We start from the raw sequence: 14,436 nt of genomic DNA on the forward strand, positions 1-14,436 counted from the left end.
TAGGCAATTAAAGTCTCAAGAATTCAGAATCTGTTTTAAACATGGGAGGGTAGGGCGCTTGGAAGAGTAAATGAAGCTCTTTTTTGAGTGACTCCCTAGGTTGTATTTCCCCTTTATGGTGCAGCATGTGGTGCAGTGCTTGGCACATAAAAAAATCTCACTGAATGATAGCTGAATTTGCTTTGTTGAAATTGGGCCTCATGTTCTTTACTCCACAGCAGAGCATGTTAACAGCTTTCATTGAAACCAGGACTGCTGGAGAAAGCTCTTGGGACATCAGAAGCATGGAGGCCATTGAGCTGCTCCACCAGAGATTCGGGTGGGCGCAACGTGGCTTTGCTTGGAGCTTCAGTTCATTAGCTGGAGAGCCAATTTGTGGGTAACTAAGCTATTCTGATTCCTTGGAAGAACTAGAGAACTTCTGTTAGAGTAAGTGACCAGTCAAATTTATAAAGTACAATCCAAGAAACGCACTTCATTTCTTTAAAGTATTTTCGGTAATTTGTAACAGATTATCAGAATATTGTTAGAGAAAAATCCTCTTGAAAACTTGCTTTACCGAGTAAATTAGCTTATAAAGTGTTTGTAAATGAGTGCTTCTAAGGTACCTAAGCTTATGATGTTAGGAAATAAAGATACTTCTTTTAGCGATCTTATTAATATGGTTAATTTTGTGAATACTCCTTCCCTTTCTCCATAAGTAGTAGGAAGATAAACGAGCTCAGTCACTAACATTTCTATTTCTTGATAAGTGGGACCAAATTGATGAAATTATATTTGTGTGATTTTTTTCAAATTTGTAATTGGACATTTTATAACCACCTACTTTGGCTTTTTTGTTTTTATAATGTATATTGAGGTGTTATAACTTCAAGACATTATAATGTCACATATCAGCGTCATCCTTTATATATTTAAATTTCTCACATTTTCCCATTTCAATTGTATTTAACTTTTCATCATTCTTATTTTTCAACCTTTTTGAAATTTAAATGAAATATAATAAACTGCACATATTTCAGGTATACAATTTGGTCAGTTTTGACATACGTTTATACCTGTGAAACCATCATCACAAGCAAGACAGCAAACATTTTCATCACACTCAGAAGTTTCTTTGTGCCCCTTTGTAATCCATCCCTCTGCCATTCCCACCCTTCTAGGTAACCACTGTTCTGCTTCCTATTGTTATAGATTAGTTTGCATTTTCTAGAATTTTATATAACTATAATCATATAGTGTACGCTCTTTTTTAGTTTAGCTTCCTTCATTTAGTATAATGATTTTGATATTCTTCTACATTATTGCATGTGTCAAAGGAGTATTTCTTTTTACTGATGAGTAGTACGTATTCCTTTGTATGGATATATCACAACTTATTTATCTTGATGGAAATTTGTTTTTCCTCCAGTTTTTAGAAAACTTTCCAAATAAAGTTGCTGTAAATATTCATGTACAAGTCTTTATAGGAGCATATATTTTCATTTCTCTTAGGTGAATACCTAGGAGTGGAATGGCTAGATCATATGGTATGTGTATGTTTAGCTTATTAAGAAACTGCCAAATGTTTTTTTAAAGTGGTTGTAGCGTTTACCTTTCTACCAGCGTTGTATGAGAGTTCCAGCTACTTCACATCCTTACTAACATTAGGTATGATCAGTGTGGGACTACAGAGAAAATATTATGTTTCTGTATGGTTAGCAATTTCTAAACAAATTTTGCTCGGACCTGGGTTAAAAGATAAGTCTTGGGGTTAGTAAGGGATGTACCTCCTCACAGTAATGTGATTACATGTCAAGGAGTAATGAAACTCAGCACCATTGACATATTCCAGGGCTTGGAAACCCAGAGAAGCTTCTTATCGTCTCCTTGGAGACTTTATTTACCTACATGGGTATTAGACATGCACCCATTTGTTTCCTTTATGGTGAGCTGTTTGCTCCCATCCAAAAGCTATTAAAATTCATACACTTTTATTTTTCCAAGGAAAATTTCTGACACTAAAGAAGCACATGTCTTTCTCCTTCTCTCAGGAGTTGAAGGAGGAACGACTGTCTCCTATATGAGTTCCCAGGTTCATAATTTTAGTGTTCCTTACCTGTGTTGTAAATCCCAGTATGTGTAGGATGGCATCTGGCTTTCAGCAGGGGAAGAATTTGGCTAAAAGGGGAACCAATGTGGTTATTGCTCTGGGTTAGTGATAATCTATCTCCCCTCCAGGAAATCTTGTGTTAATGTTCCAAATAATGTGAATAAATATAGATACTAAAAGCTTAAGAGTGTTGGGTTTTTTTTTTGAAAAAAGTTTTAACCATACCGATTACTGTACTACGGCATCATATTGTGGTTTCATTTTATATTTGCTTGATGACTAATGATATTGACATCTTTTTATGTACTTACTGGTTATTTGTATATCTTCCTTTGTGAAGTGCATGTCTCTTGAACACTTTAAAGTTGGGTTTTCTCCTTATTATTGAGTTGTTAGTGCTATTTGCTGTATTTTGGATACAAATTCTTTGTGTATATGTGTTGTGAATATTTTCTCCCATTCTGTGACTTGCCTTTTTCGTTTTCTTAACAGTATCTTTTGAAGAGCAAAAGTTTTTAAAATTTGATAAAGTGCAATTTATCAGTTTTTTATTTTATAGTTCATACTTTTACATTTTTTCGAGAAGCTGTTTCTTACCCCAAGATTGCACAAATGTTATTTTATGTTTCTTCTATGTGTTTTATAGTTTTAGTTGTTACATTTAGACCTGTGATCCATTTGGAGGTAATTTTTGAGTATAGTGTGGAGTAAGGGTTATTCCTACTTTGATGGTCTGTGTTTCTGTTTTCTAAGGTTGTCTCTGAAGTTTGGTGATGCTGAAAATCCCAGAGGTATTGATATAAGGTAGGTATGGATAGCACTTTGGAATGTCATAGGTTCAGCACTTCAGATTAGCTCCATATAATTTATTCATTCAATGTGTAAGTATCAAGGGACTGCTGTGTGCCCAGTATTGTGACACATGAAATGCCACATTTATCTAATTACACTGAAAAGTCAGTGATGTTATGATGGGATCCTATAGTAATACTTTCTTTAGTTTCTACCAAAGCAACTATACTTTTTCCCTCTTCCTTTAGCGACCTAGAAAATACATGAACCTGAGAATGTGATACCTCTTGCCTCTGAGCAAAGAATAAAATGTTAAAGCTCCAAAACTGAGGCTCTAGTTTGAAGTTATTTTCTGTATAGCTCCTTACAACTGAGTCACACTTATCATTTAACTGTAACTAAAAATTCTCTGTTAGCTGAATTCCCCAGCAGACAATCAACACAGGCCTGCATTTTCCTGTGTTTATGTATGGAATAATGCATCTGCCAACATTGGCTTATCCAAGCAGTTAGGAACTGCTCCAGGGGTGGGGAGCAATTTGAAGGCATTAAACATTTTTTTCTTATAAAAATATAATGCTCCTTTCCTATAGGAGCAACCTTTTAGTGGAGATAAGCAGCCGTGTCTTTAACATTTCTTGAAAAACCAGAAGGATGTGCTAGGGCAGTCTTTCCTAAGCTGTGTTCTATGGAACACTTTTGCTCTGTGTAAATGTTTATCATATTTCCAGAAAAGGGGTCCTGTGGTCAAACGTGTTTGAGAAAGACTGCACAGCGTGTCCTCTTGGAGATTCACGGTATAAATCTGTATGTTGAAGTTTCTGTGAAGACGCGCTCTTAAGGAAGATTGCTGCACTTGGTGACTTTGATTAACCTAGCATTTCCTGTCTTTTCTTTTTGTTGTTGATGGTTGTTCATCAGTTAGTTGTGATTTTGGTGTTTTCGTAAGAGGAGATGAGCTCAAGTCCTTCTACTCTGCCATCTTGTCTCCAGTCCCCCTTCCTTTCTTTTTTTGCCTCTAACCTAGCATTTCCTATGTTTAACCTTGGAAAGCTCTTTCCTCAACATGTGCCTACATATCATGGGATAAGAGTGTTTCACTGGTCATAGTTTAGAACATGCATGCCATCATCTTTCAGAGACACTTTATAGAATCTCACAAGTTGACCAGACACATATACATATCTGTTTGATATAGGAATGGGGAATATTTTTGATTCAAATAGCACCTTTTAAAAATTTTTCCCTAGAGGAAAGTAGCTTTTTGATTATTATTTTTTCTGATGGTAAAGCTATGTGGCTGACATTGTCAGTGTACCTTGTCTATATCCTGTTGGGCATTTCCATTTGAGAGCACTATAGTCCACCAGCTCAACTTTTTTTTTAAAAGATGATTTATTTATTTATTTAAAGACTTATTTATCATTTATTTATTTTATTTATTTTTGGCTGTCTCAGGTCTTAGTTGCAGCATGCGGGATCTTGCGTTGCGGTGTGTGGGCTTCTCTCTAGTTGTGGAATGCAGGTTTTCTCTCTTTAGTTGTGGAGCACAGGTTCCAGGGTGCGTGGGCTCTGTAGTTTGTGGTACGCGGGCTGTCGTTGAGGCGTGTGAGTTCAGTAGTTGTGGCGCACAGGCTTAGTTGCTCCATGACTTGTGGGATCTTAGTTCCCTGACCAGGGATCAAACCTGCATCCCCTGCATTGGAAGGCAGATTCTTTACCACTGGACCCCCAGGGAAGTCCCCACCAGCTCAAGTTTCAACTGCCAGCCTTTCTTTGCCTAAAAGCTTTCTCTGGCCAAAGGGGCCCACTGCCTCCCATCTGTACCCCAGCAATGACTGAAAGAAGTCTGTAAATATCCTAGCTCCCTCACCCTCGGGTGAGATAACTCAGAGGTGTGTGTTCTACGCTGTCTCCCAGGATTCCCTGTGGGCATTAAGCCCCTGTCGCTCATGGTGGAAGCTTGCTTACCTTTGTCCTTTGGGGCTGCCTTCCATTCCTCTGTCATTTCTCTTCTCTCTCTTCTACATACTTTTGTTTGCTTGTTTGTTTGTTTTTATTTGCAATACTTCATTAAAAAAATTTTTTATTGAAGTATACTTCAACTATAGTTCATTTACAGTGCTGTATAAGTTTTGTACAGCAAAGTGATTCAGTTATACACACACACATATATGTGTATGTATATATATATTCTTTTTCATATTCTTTTCCATTATGGTTTATTTCAGGATACTGAATATAGTTCCCTGTGCTATACAGTAGGATCTTGTTGTTTATTTATTATATATATAGTAGTTCGTATCTGCTAATCCCAAACTCCTAATTTATCCCTCCCCACCCCTTCCCCTTTGGTAACCATAAGTTTGTTTTTTATGTCTGTTAAGTCTGTTTCTGTTTTGTATCAGTTTTTAGATTCCACATATAATTGAGCATGTGTAGAGATGTGGATGGACCTAGAGACTGTCATACAGAGTAAAGTAAGTCAGAAAGAGAAAAACAAATATCGTATATTCACACATATATGTGGAATCTAGAAAAATGGTACAGATGAACCAGTTTGCAAGGCAGAAATAGAGACACAGATGTAGAGAACAAACGTATGGACACCAAGGGGAGAAAGAGGAGAGGTGGGATGAACTGGGAGATTGGGATTGACATATATACACCAATATGTATAAAATAGATAATTAATGAGAACCTGCTGTATAACACAGGGAATTCTACCTCACTTTGCTGTACAGTAGAAACTAACACAACATTGTAAAACAACTGTACCCCATTAAAGAAAAAAAACAATAGAATACTACTCAGCCATAAAAAAGAATGAAATAATGTCATTTGCAGCAACATGGATGGACCGAGAGATTATCATACTAAGTGAAGTAAGTCAGAAAGAGAAAGACAAATGTCATATGATATTCTACATTTTTTGGATGACTAAATTCCCCAATAAATTTGGGATCACCTCCACAAAATACTTGTATTCACATCCTTGTCTCAGGGTCTGCTTCTGTAGGAGCCCAAGCTAAGACAAGGTTATATATATCTGTTGAAAACTGAAAGATTGGAAAATACTGAGCTATAAAAAGAAAATGAAAATCATTCATAATCCAACCACCATTGGTCATCACAATTAACATTTGTGTTTTCTATTTTTACTTTTTTTTATTGTGGTAAAAGTTACATAACATAAAAGTTACCATTTTAAAGTGTTCACGTCTGTGGCACTTCGTACATTCACAATATTGTACAACCATCACCTCTGTGTAGTTCCAGAGCATTTTATCACTCCAAAAGGAAACTCCCTACCCCTTAGCAGTCGCTCCCCATTCCCCCTCCTAGCCCCTGGCAACCACCAGTCTGCTTTCTGTCTCTGGATTTGCCTGTTCTGGACATTTCATATAAATGGGATCATACAACATATGACCTTTTATGTCTGACTTTTCCAACGTATCCTTTTAAAAGAGCAACTTGGGAGGGCAGGAACAGAAGTAGGCACTGAGCTGTTCCATCCACCTCCCTCCCTCCTTCTCCTTGTTTAACAACAGGCACCCTGTGTGGTTGCCAGGGGCTCTCCTGGCCTGCTGGAGCACCCTTTGCCTGCATGTCCACCAGAGGGCCAGACATCCCCCAGGGCAGCCGTAACCAACAGGCGTTTCCAGATATCCCAGCAGGACAGAGCCAAAGTCGCCCTCCAGGGACCCTGCTGGATGTACGCCCTTACTTGTTCTCCCCTCCCTCTGCCTGTTTCACATCTTTCCTCTCCTGTCCTCCTGGGATTTTCTTAAAAAAACACTTGCCCACAAATCCTTGCTCAGGCTCTACTCCAGGAACCAGCACAGGTTTGAGAGGCCAGGGCAGAGGGTGTCATGTCCCCCAGGCCCATGGGCATGACATTCCTGCCCTCAAGTGGGCCAAGAGACACAGAACCAAAAACCCTGTGGGCTGGACAGCTGTTTGGCAAAACGACCCGGTGTTTTCACCAGGAAGGATTTTTTCGAGCAGTTCCGTTGGTGCATTAATGTTCCCACCACACTGAGGCTGTGTCAGAACAGCCTCAATCTCAGGCCATTATCTGAAACAGGGCTGCAAACAATGTGGCGGGCTCCACCCCAGCCCTGAGCACAACAGAAGTCACTTCCAGGGAATCCAGAGCCAGCCTGCCCTTTCTGGGAATGGCTTGTCTGTCCCATTGCCCTCTGGAACAGCTGACTCCAGAGTCCAGATCTGAGATGTCCACCACCTCCATCCTTCTGGCCTTCAGCGTTCTCGGTGGTTTGTTGCAGTGGGCGGGGATGGCCAGACTCAATTGCATCCCTCAAAAAACCTTTCTGTATCTGAGTCAGGAGCCCAGGGTGAGCAGGGGCTGTCCCAGATAACAACGAATGTTTTATAACAACAGGCCAGCACAGAGCATTCTATTTAAACAAGCACAACCTATTTTACAGATGAGGAAAGCAAGGCCCAGTTGGGTTGTTTAACAACACTTACCATACCACTAATAAGAGCTGTATTTCTGAGAACTCTTTTGGCTGCATAAAGTCAAAAGGTAACTGATTAATAGGATTGAAAGTGTTAGCTTCAGACACTTAACTTACCTCACCAGGGCAGCATCTTTTTCCATCTCTTGGCTCTGCTGTCCTTGTGTCAGTTTCATTCTCAGGCTGGAAAGATGGTGGCCAGCTGACAGTTATCCACTTAAGCAACATAAAAGAACTCTGTTGCTTGATAGCTATAGCACAGCTTACATCTTATTGACCCAGCCTGGGGCATATGCCTCTCTCTAAACTGATCACAGTGATTAAAGGGCCACCATACACTGATTGGCAGGGTCCGGGAGACCACTGAGAGGGGAGAGGGTCAGCCCTATACACACCAAGATGCTGTTCCCAGAAGGAGCAGGAACATAACCTACAGGTGGGCAGAGCCAGGATCAAAACCCAAGCTTTCACCCTGAGCTATACTGATCTCAGCTGCTTTCTTTTTCTTTTTTCCACTTAAAAAAATTGAAATATAGTTGATTTACAATGTTGTTAGTTTCAGGTGTATAACAAAGTGGGTAAACATATTAACATTTTGATCTCTGTCTTTCCAGAATTTTTTTCTATGCAGTCACACATTTTTAATGAAAAACGTGATTATGACATATGCATGTTATAACTTTTTTATTGCTAGAGAATATTCCATTCCAAAATGGCTAAGAGTAAGGGCTCTGGTCTCAGATGGGATTCTAAGCCCAGCTTCAGTGCTTACTCTCTGAGTAAACTTGCACAAGTTAGTTACTTAACCCCCTTGTGTCTTAGATTCCTCATCTGCAAAATGAGGATAATAATATTCTCTATCTCATGGTGTTGTAGTGAAGATTAAATAAAATATACATAAAGAATTTAGAGAGATGCTTGACACATAGTAAGAGCTATTTTATTTTTGACCATTATTTATTTAGCTACTTCTATATTATTGTCCATTTAGTTTTTCTCAATTTTTTTGCAATAATAAAATTTTTTTAATTTTAAAAAAGAAAAAATACCCAAGCTTTTTGTGTTTTTCCTTTTGTAGGAATTTGTATTGCTCACTTTGGGGCGTTCTCCTGTTACTTGCTTTCATTCCCACCCATCAGGAGGCTCTTGTTCAGAACTAGAAAGTAAAAGCCTCTCTCTGAGCCAGTTCTACTACCTGACAAAAGAGGGCGCAGTTGTACTGTTCGTCAACAGTGTCCTGCATCAGCAAATGTAAAAGTGCTTTGGGGGTAATACTGTTTTATAATCATTGTCAGATTCACCCTTACCAGTTACAACAAATTGTCCATCCAGAGCTGGTTTAATTTGCACCGAGTCGAGGTTATTTTCAATAATTCAATTCCAGCAACTTTTAATGCAACTGGCATGTTTGCTCTGTCAAGTTACTCCTACCACTGCCAACGCGTCAGCAGCCTGCAGCGGTATGATGCCCTTTTGTTGCCCAGTGACACCAATGATATGTCAAGCCTGTGGGAGGTCACTTTTGTTGATTTCCAGGTAATAAACTAAAGCATATGCTCAATGCACCTGTGTGTTTGGTGCCAAAGAAATTCTGTTTGTTTGAAAACATAGATGTTTAAGGAAAAGAGAGGAGTAGATATCTTTAAAATTATATTAGTATGAATTATGTTCCTTATCTTCTAAGGTATGAAATAGAATAGGATCAAGTATTTCCTCTTCCTGCACAGTGATCCCCCCTGCCCCCCACAAGGACTTTCTTTTATATAAAGGTTTATCCAGTCACTAGTAATTATCAGCGAGGAATGCCAGCAATGTAAGCCAGAGTGAAGCTGTGGCATGAGCCCAGTGACTGACACTTCCTGGAGCAAGAGGCCCTTCTGGGGAAAGGAATTGTCGGACATTTATTTTATTTCCTTCAGGGAAAGGAGCAGTGATCCTATCAGGGCAGATAAGAAGTACATCTGAAGTGTGAGTGAGGCTTTGGCATTTAGCATAGGAATGAAACTGTCAGCCAGGGAGTCAAAAATATCCTAAAGATCCTCTTGAAAGTATTTGGGGAAAGGCATAGAGGCATAAGAAGTTCCTTTTCACCAACAGAATCACGGGCTGAGAGACATCTGTCAACTTCCTCTGACCTGTTTACCTGTGAAAAAAGCTTAACTTGTTCTTCCAACTCCCTGAAATAGGCAGGGTTTTACATGTGCCTTTTATGGGTTCTTCCCAATCTTTTCCATATATAAATATATATTTATTCCCCTTCCCCCCAGGTTGGAGAAGTGTGGTGAGGTAGTTTGGGGTAGGGAAGGAGTTTGCATTTGGGAGTTCGAAAGACATGGTTTTGAATTACTTCTCAGCTGCTTGGGCAAGTTACTCCACCCTCTCGATTTCTGACCTGTCTTTATGGATGTAAAGAATTCATGGCCTAATATATATGTGGCAACACCCAGGACCGTGTTAGGCATGGATTAACAATAACTAATCCTTATGAGTCCTCTTTGTGTGTTGGCACTGTTGTAGTTATTTTACATATTTTGTCTTCGAAACTTATCATAATGCTGCAAGATAGCTGTTATTATCCCTGTTTTACAAGTGAGATGACTGAAACTCTGATGATTACATAATTGTTCAAAGTGATATAATTGGTAACTGGTAGAGGCAGAATTTGAATTGTGGACTGGCTCCAAAGACAATTTATAATACATGTAATATATATATCTATTTATATAATATTTATAAAGTATATATTGTATCTATTTCTCTCACACTTTTAAAAGAGAAGTAGGTGGAAAGGGGAATGAGGGGGTAATAATGAAAACAAGGAATAATTCACACATAATCTTGCCTAACAGATGAATTGACTGATTTATAGCTCTACCTTGTTCCAGAAATGACTTACAATGACTTATAGAAATACTTCAAGAAAAATAACTTTGAAAAATGGGCAAACCACTTCACACCCATTAAGTTGATTATTATAAAAAAAAAAAAATCCCCAAACTGAAAATAACAGCTGTTGCAAGGATGTGGAGAAATTAGAACCCTTGTTCCACATTGCTGGTGGAAATGTAAAATGGTGCAGCCACTATGGAAAACCGTATGGTGGTTCCTCAAAAAATTAAACATAGAATTACCATGTGATTCAATAATTCCACTTCCGATTATATACCTAAAAGAATTGAAAACAGAGACATGAACAGATATTTGTGCATCCATGTTCATAGCAGCGTTATTGACAGCAGCCAAAAGATGGACATAACCCAAATGTCTATCAGTGGATGACTGAAAAACAAAATCTATCATATACATACAATGAAATATTATTTAGCCCTAGAAAGGAAGGAAATTCAGATAAATGCAACAGCATGAATGAACCTTGAGGGTATTATGCCAAGTGAAATAAACCAGACACAAAAGGACAAATATTTGTATGATTCTACTTATGAGGTACTAGAGTAGTCACATTTGAAGACAGAAAGTAGAATGGCAGTTGCTGGGGGCTGGGGGAAGAGGGGACTGGAGAGTTAGTGTTTAATTGGTACAGAGTGTCAGTTTTGCAAGATGAAAAGAGTTTTGGAGATGGATGGTGGTGATGGTTGCACAATGATGTGAATGTACTTGATGCCCCTGAACCATACACCTAAAAATGGTTAAGATGGTAGATTTTATGTGTATTTTACAATAAAAAGTATAAACCAAAAAATGGGAAGACATGGGATTAAGGAAAACAAAAGGAGGAAAAGATCAGCTAAACCACTAGTGAAGCTGGTACACAAAACCATGAGACCATCTGTCTGCCCTGGCTGGAAGCAGCACAGTAATTTCGCTCTGAAGCTCTTGAGCAGCCAGCATGAGAAAGAATCACCCTTCACGTGTTCATGGGGTTCATAAGACTACTGAGAATGTGCTTGTGAGGAGCACATTCATCCCTGGTGTTGTGCAGTGCGTGACAGCATCCTCAGCAGCAGCCTCATGGGGGACAGAGCACTGGGCGTCAGAGGTGGACCTTGTAAAACACTCTTCATGTGGACAGATGCAGAAGCAAGCCCAGTCCAGGGAAGAGGTAGTGCTGGTGGTGATGGAGGTTAAGGTATGCATACAAAAGGCTGCGTTCCACATCTACAGCTTTGCTGATCTATCTGGTTTATTCTAGGAATAAAGTATAGAGTGATGTCACATGCATGGCAAACTCAGGTGCCTCAGGTGAAAGCTCACATGCCTCAGGTGGGCCAGCTGGGGACTTCGGCAAAATGTAGCCGGCATCACAAGAGGTATATTTTATAAAACTTCAGCTAATTTTTGCTTTGTAGGAATGCAGGCCCAATCTTGCTGGATCTTCTGACTTTTCAATTAAAGATAGAAATGTAGATTCCTGGGGGAGGTTTTCAGGATGTTCAGAACTCTGGGCCAAACAAAACTTACCTGTGGGCTGGATACAGAGTGTTTACAATCTCTAGTCCAGAACGTGGATAGACAATGTGTCCCTCAGGCATCCTCCACAGATATTGTTCTCAGTCATGTCTTAAGAGGTAAGTGGCAGTCAGCGTGAGGGCATTCTCTTTGGCTGGAGTTGCAGCATCAAATGAGGCCATCTTTTGTCATTGAGGAGCTTGACTCTTCGGGCTAGTGCCTGAAGAGAAGGCCACTTTGCCTCTTCATAGACAGGCCAAGTATCCTAAAAGCCAGGCCAAGAGTCTCCTTCAGCAGTTGTTTTGGTTCAGTCTAAGCACAGGTAGTTGGGCAAGCAAGGCCCCTAATGTCTACGGTATGATGGGTGGCTACAATCATTTTAGCATGGAAACATGGTAAAGTGTCCACCTAAGTCTTAAAAATGGATCCTCAGTAAAGCATTCATGGGTAATTCAATTTTCTGATGTACCCTTTTAAAACCAACTAGGTGACTGAATGAGTTGTAGGGTTATATTCTAAAAGCTAGCCGAATGTGGAAGCTGCCTTCTACAAATGATTGTTCTCATTTAGAATCATTACTCTGTAGACTCTGTAGCCCCTGTTTCTTTATTGTGATAGTATTTAGATGATGGGGCCAGTTGTCGATTTGAACCTCTCCTAGTTCCAATTAATTAAATCACTTCATTGCACATATGAGAAAGCTTTTCTTTCAATTCTCTGAGCAGACTGCAAGTGGTATACAGGTCTTCCAAAAACAGTACCAAGTCTGCATGGTACATCTGATAAAGAAGGAGAGTTAGTGATGGGGGGAAAAAAAGACACAATATACCAGGAGTTACGGAGTTGTAAACTGAGAAGTGCCTCTGAAACCAGACTGCTAAGGTTTGAATTACAGCTTCATTGTACTTAATACTGTGTGACTCTGGGCAAGTTACTTAACTTTTCAGTGCCTGTTTCCTCATCCATAAATTAGGATAAAATAGTAACTTATTCATAGGCTCTTGTAAGTATTAAATGAGTTAAGGCAGTGTCTGGTATGTTAAAAAAAAATCTTCAATAAGTGTTAGCTTTTATTATCTATATTTTACGTCACTGGGAATCATATCTTCCCTTAAAAGACTCTTCCTATCTACTTCCTGTCAATAGAATCAAAGGCAGAGAAAGTGAGAATTACTATTCTTTGCGAAATTTATATTAACACATAAAATTTTGAGTAGGCTTTGAATTTTAGAGACAACAGACGTGGTTTTAGGTGAACTAAGGATCAGATAAAAGAGGTTTTATTTCAGAGCCTTGAATTTCTCTGGCCACTTAATTATGACAACCATATATCCCAGAGTTTCTGGGTCAGTCTTGATTTAAAATTAAGTTTCACTGTCCCCAAGAGCACACTCACATTTGTTAGATAATGTGTTTAAATTATTCAGCAAATATGGCCTCAGTATTTAAATTTGACTGATTAGGGCTCTAGAACCCCTAGCCCAACTGTGAAGCAGATTTTCAGAGGAAAGAGTATGTCACTTCAGCTCTTTCCTCTTGACAGATCCAAGGCTTTACCATTAAGGGGGGGACAGTTTTCCAAGGCCCGAGACTGCACCTCTTCCTTCTCACCAGCCATTCCAATCAGCCTGGCAATGTCCCTGATCCTGCCCTGCACATGTTCATCTACCTGTGCTATCTGGACTGGCACTATGATTTCATCGCCTCTCCGGCTCACTTCTGCCAGTTGAAAGCTCGAGATGCATCAGAAGAGAAGGAGCTGCTGAGGAGCCAGGGAGTCGAATGCTATGAACTGAGAAGCCAACAGATCTGCAAAATTTATGTTTAACCGCACAGGTCCCTCTTCCTCAGGAAGTCCACGATAGGCTCTGAAAGGAGGTGTTCCTGTTGTGTGCTGTTTGACTTGTGATATAAGATTTTCACCAAAAGGCTTGATTTTCTTTTTTTAAAGGAAATACATGCAAAGAATACATTTTGGAACATCCACTGGCCTTCTTAGATAGACTTGGAGCAATGATAAAGGTATCTCAGGAATCCCACGGAGATAAATATGATTGCTGCCCCAAGGTGTCTTGAAAGTAAAAGAATATTTCAAGTTAGGGACACCCCCCCCAAAAAAAAAGGATGCAATATAAAGAAGGGAAAACACACTTGGTCTTCCTTGCCTTTGTCAGTTTGGATGTGATAAATATAGAAATGATAAATATAAGGTTATCTGGAAGTTCAGAATTTAAAGTATTTTGTAACATAGTTTGCATTTCTCAGAAGTTATATCCCAATTTTGTTTTAAAAAATAGTCTTTTTTTTCTCTGTCACAGAACTGTTTAGGGAAGACTCCTGTCAATATGGTGGAACACTTTATTCAAGGGCATTCTTGTCTTTTTCTTTGCTATTCAGAGGCAGCCCGGTTCAGTTTCTGAAGGAGCAATAATAGTCTTATTTCACTGTGGTGCCAAGACTTGCCTCGTGCGTCTGATTTAGACTTCCATCAGCTCTCCTAGGTACCACTTAAAATAAACAACTAAGCTAAATAAAAACAATTTGCTTACTATGCAAATACATCTCCAAGTCCCCTTCCAGTGAGATAGCATTCCCTAAAGAAATTCTGGAACCACCACTCATCTTCTTATAACCATTTTCTTCCACATGGATTTCCCCATA

General features: G+C 39.3%; 1 protein-coding gene across 1 annotated transcript in view; it reads left to right on the forward strand.

Annotated features, from left to right (window-relative positions):
* Positions 1-13,603, forward strand: part of LOC136120189 (V-type proton ATPase subunit S1-like protein) — a 29,044-nt gene extending 15,441 nt beyond the window's left edge. The window contains 5 exon segments of the mRNA XM_065873666.1: positions 2,846-2,896; positions 8,664-8,904; positions 13,319-13,330; positions 13,332-13,419; positions 13,422-13,603. Of these exon segments, the coding sequence (XP_065729738.1) occupies positions 2,846-2,896; positions 8,664-8,904; positions 13,319-13,330; positions 13,332-13,419; positions 13,422-13,603 (574 nt within the window).
* Positions 13,604-14,436: the final 833 nt, after the last annotated feature.

Source organism: Phocoena phocoena, chromosome 3 (assembly GCF_963924675.1).
Source record: "Phocoena phocoena chromosome 3, mPhoPho1.1, whole genome shotgun sequence".
NCBI classification, from domain to species: Eukaryota; Metazoa; Chordata; class Mammalia; order Artiodactyla; family Phocoenidae; genus Phocoena; species Phocoena phocoena.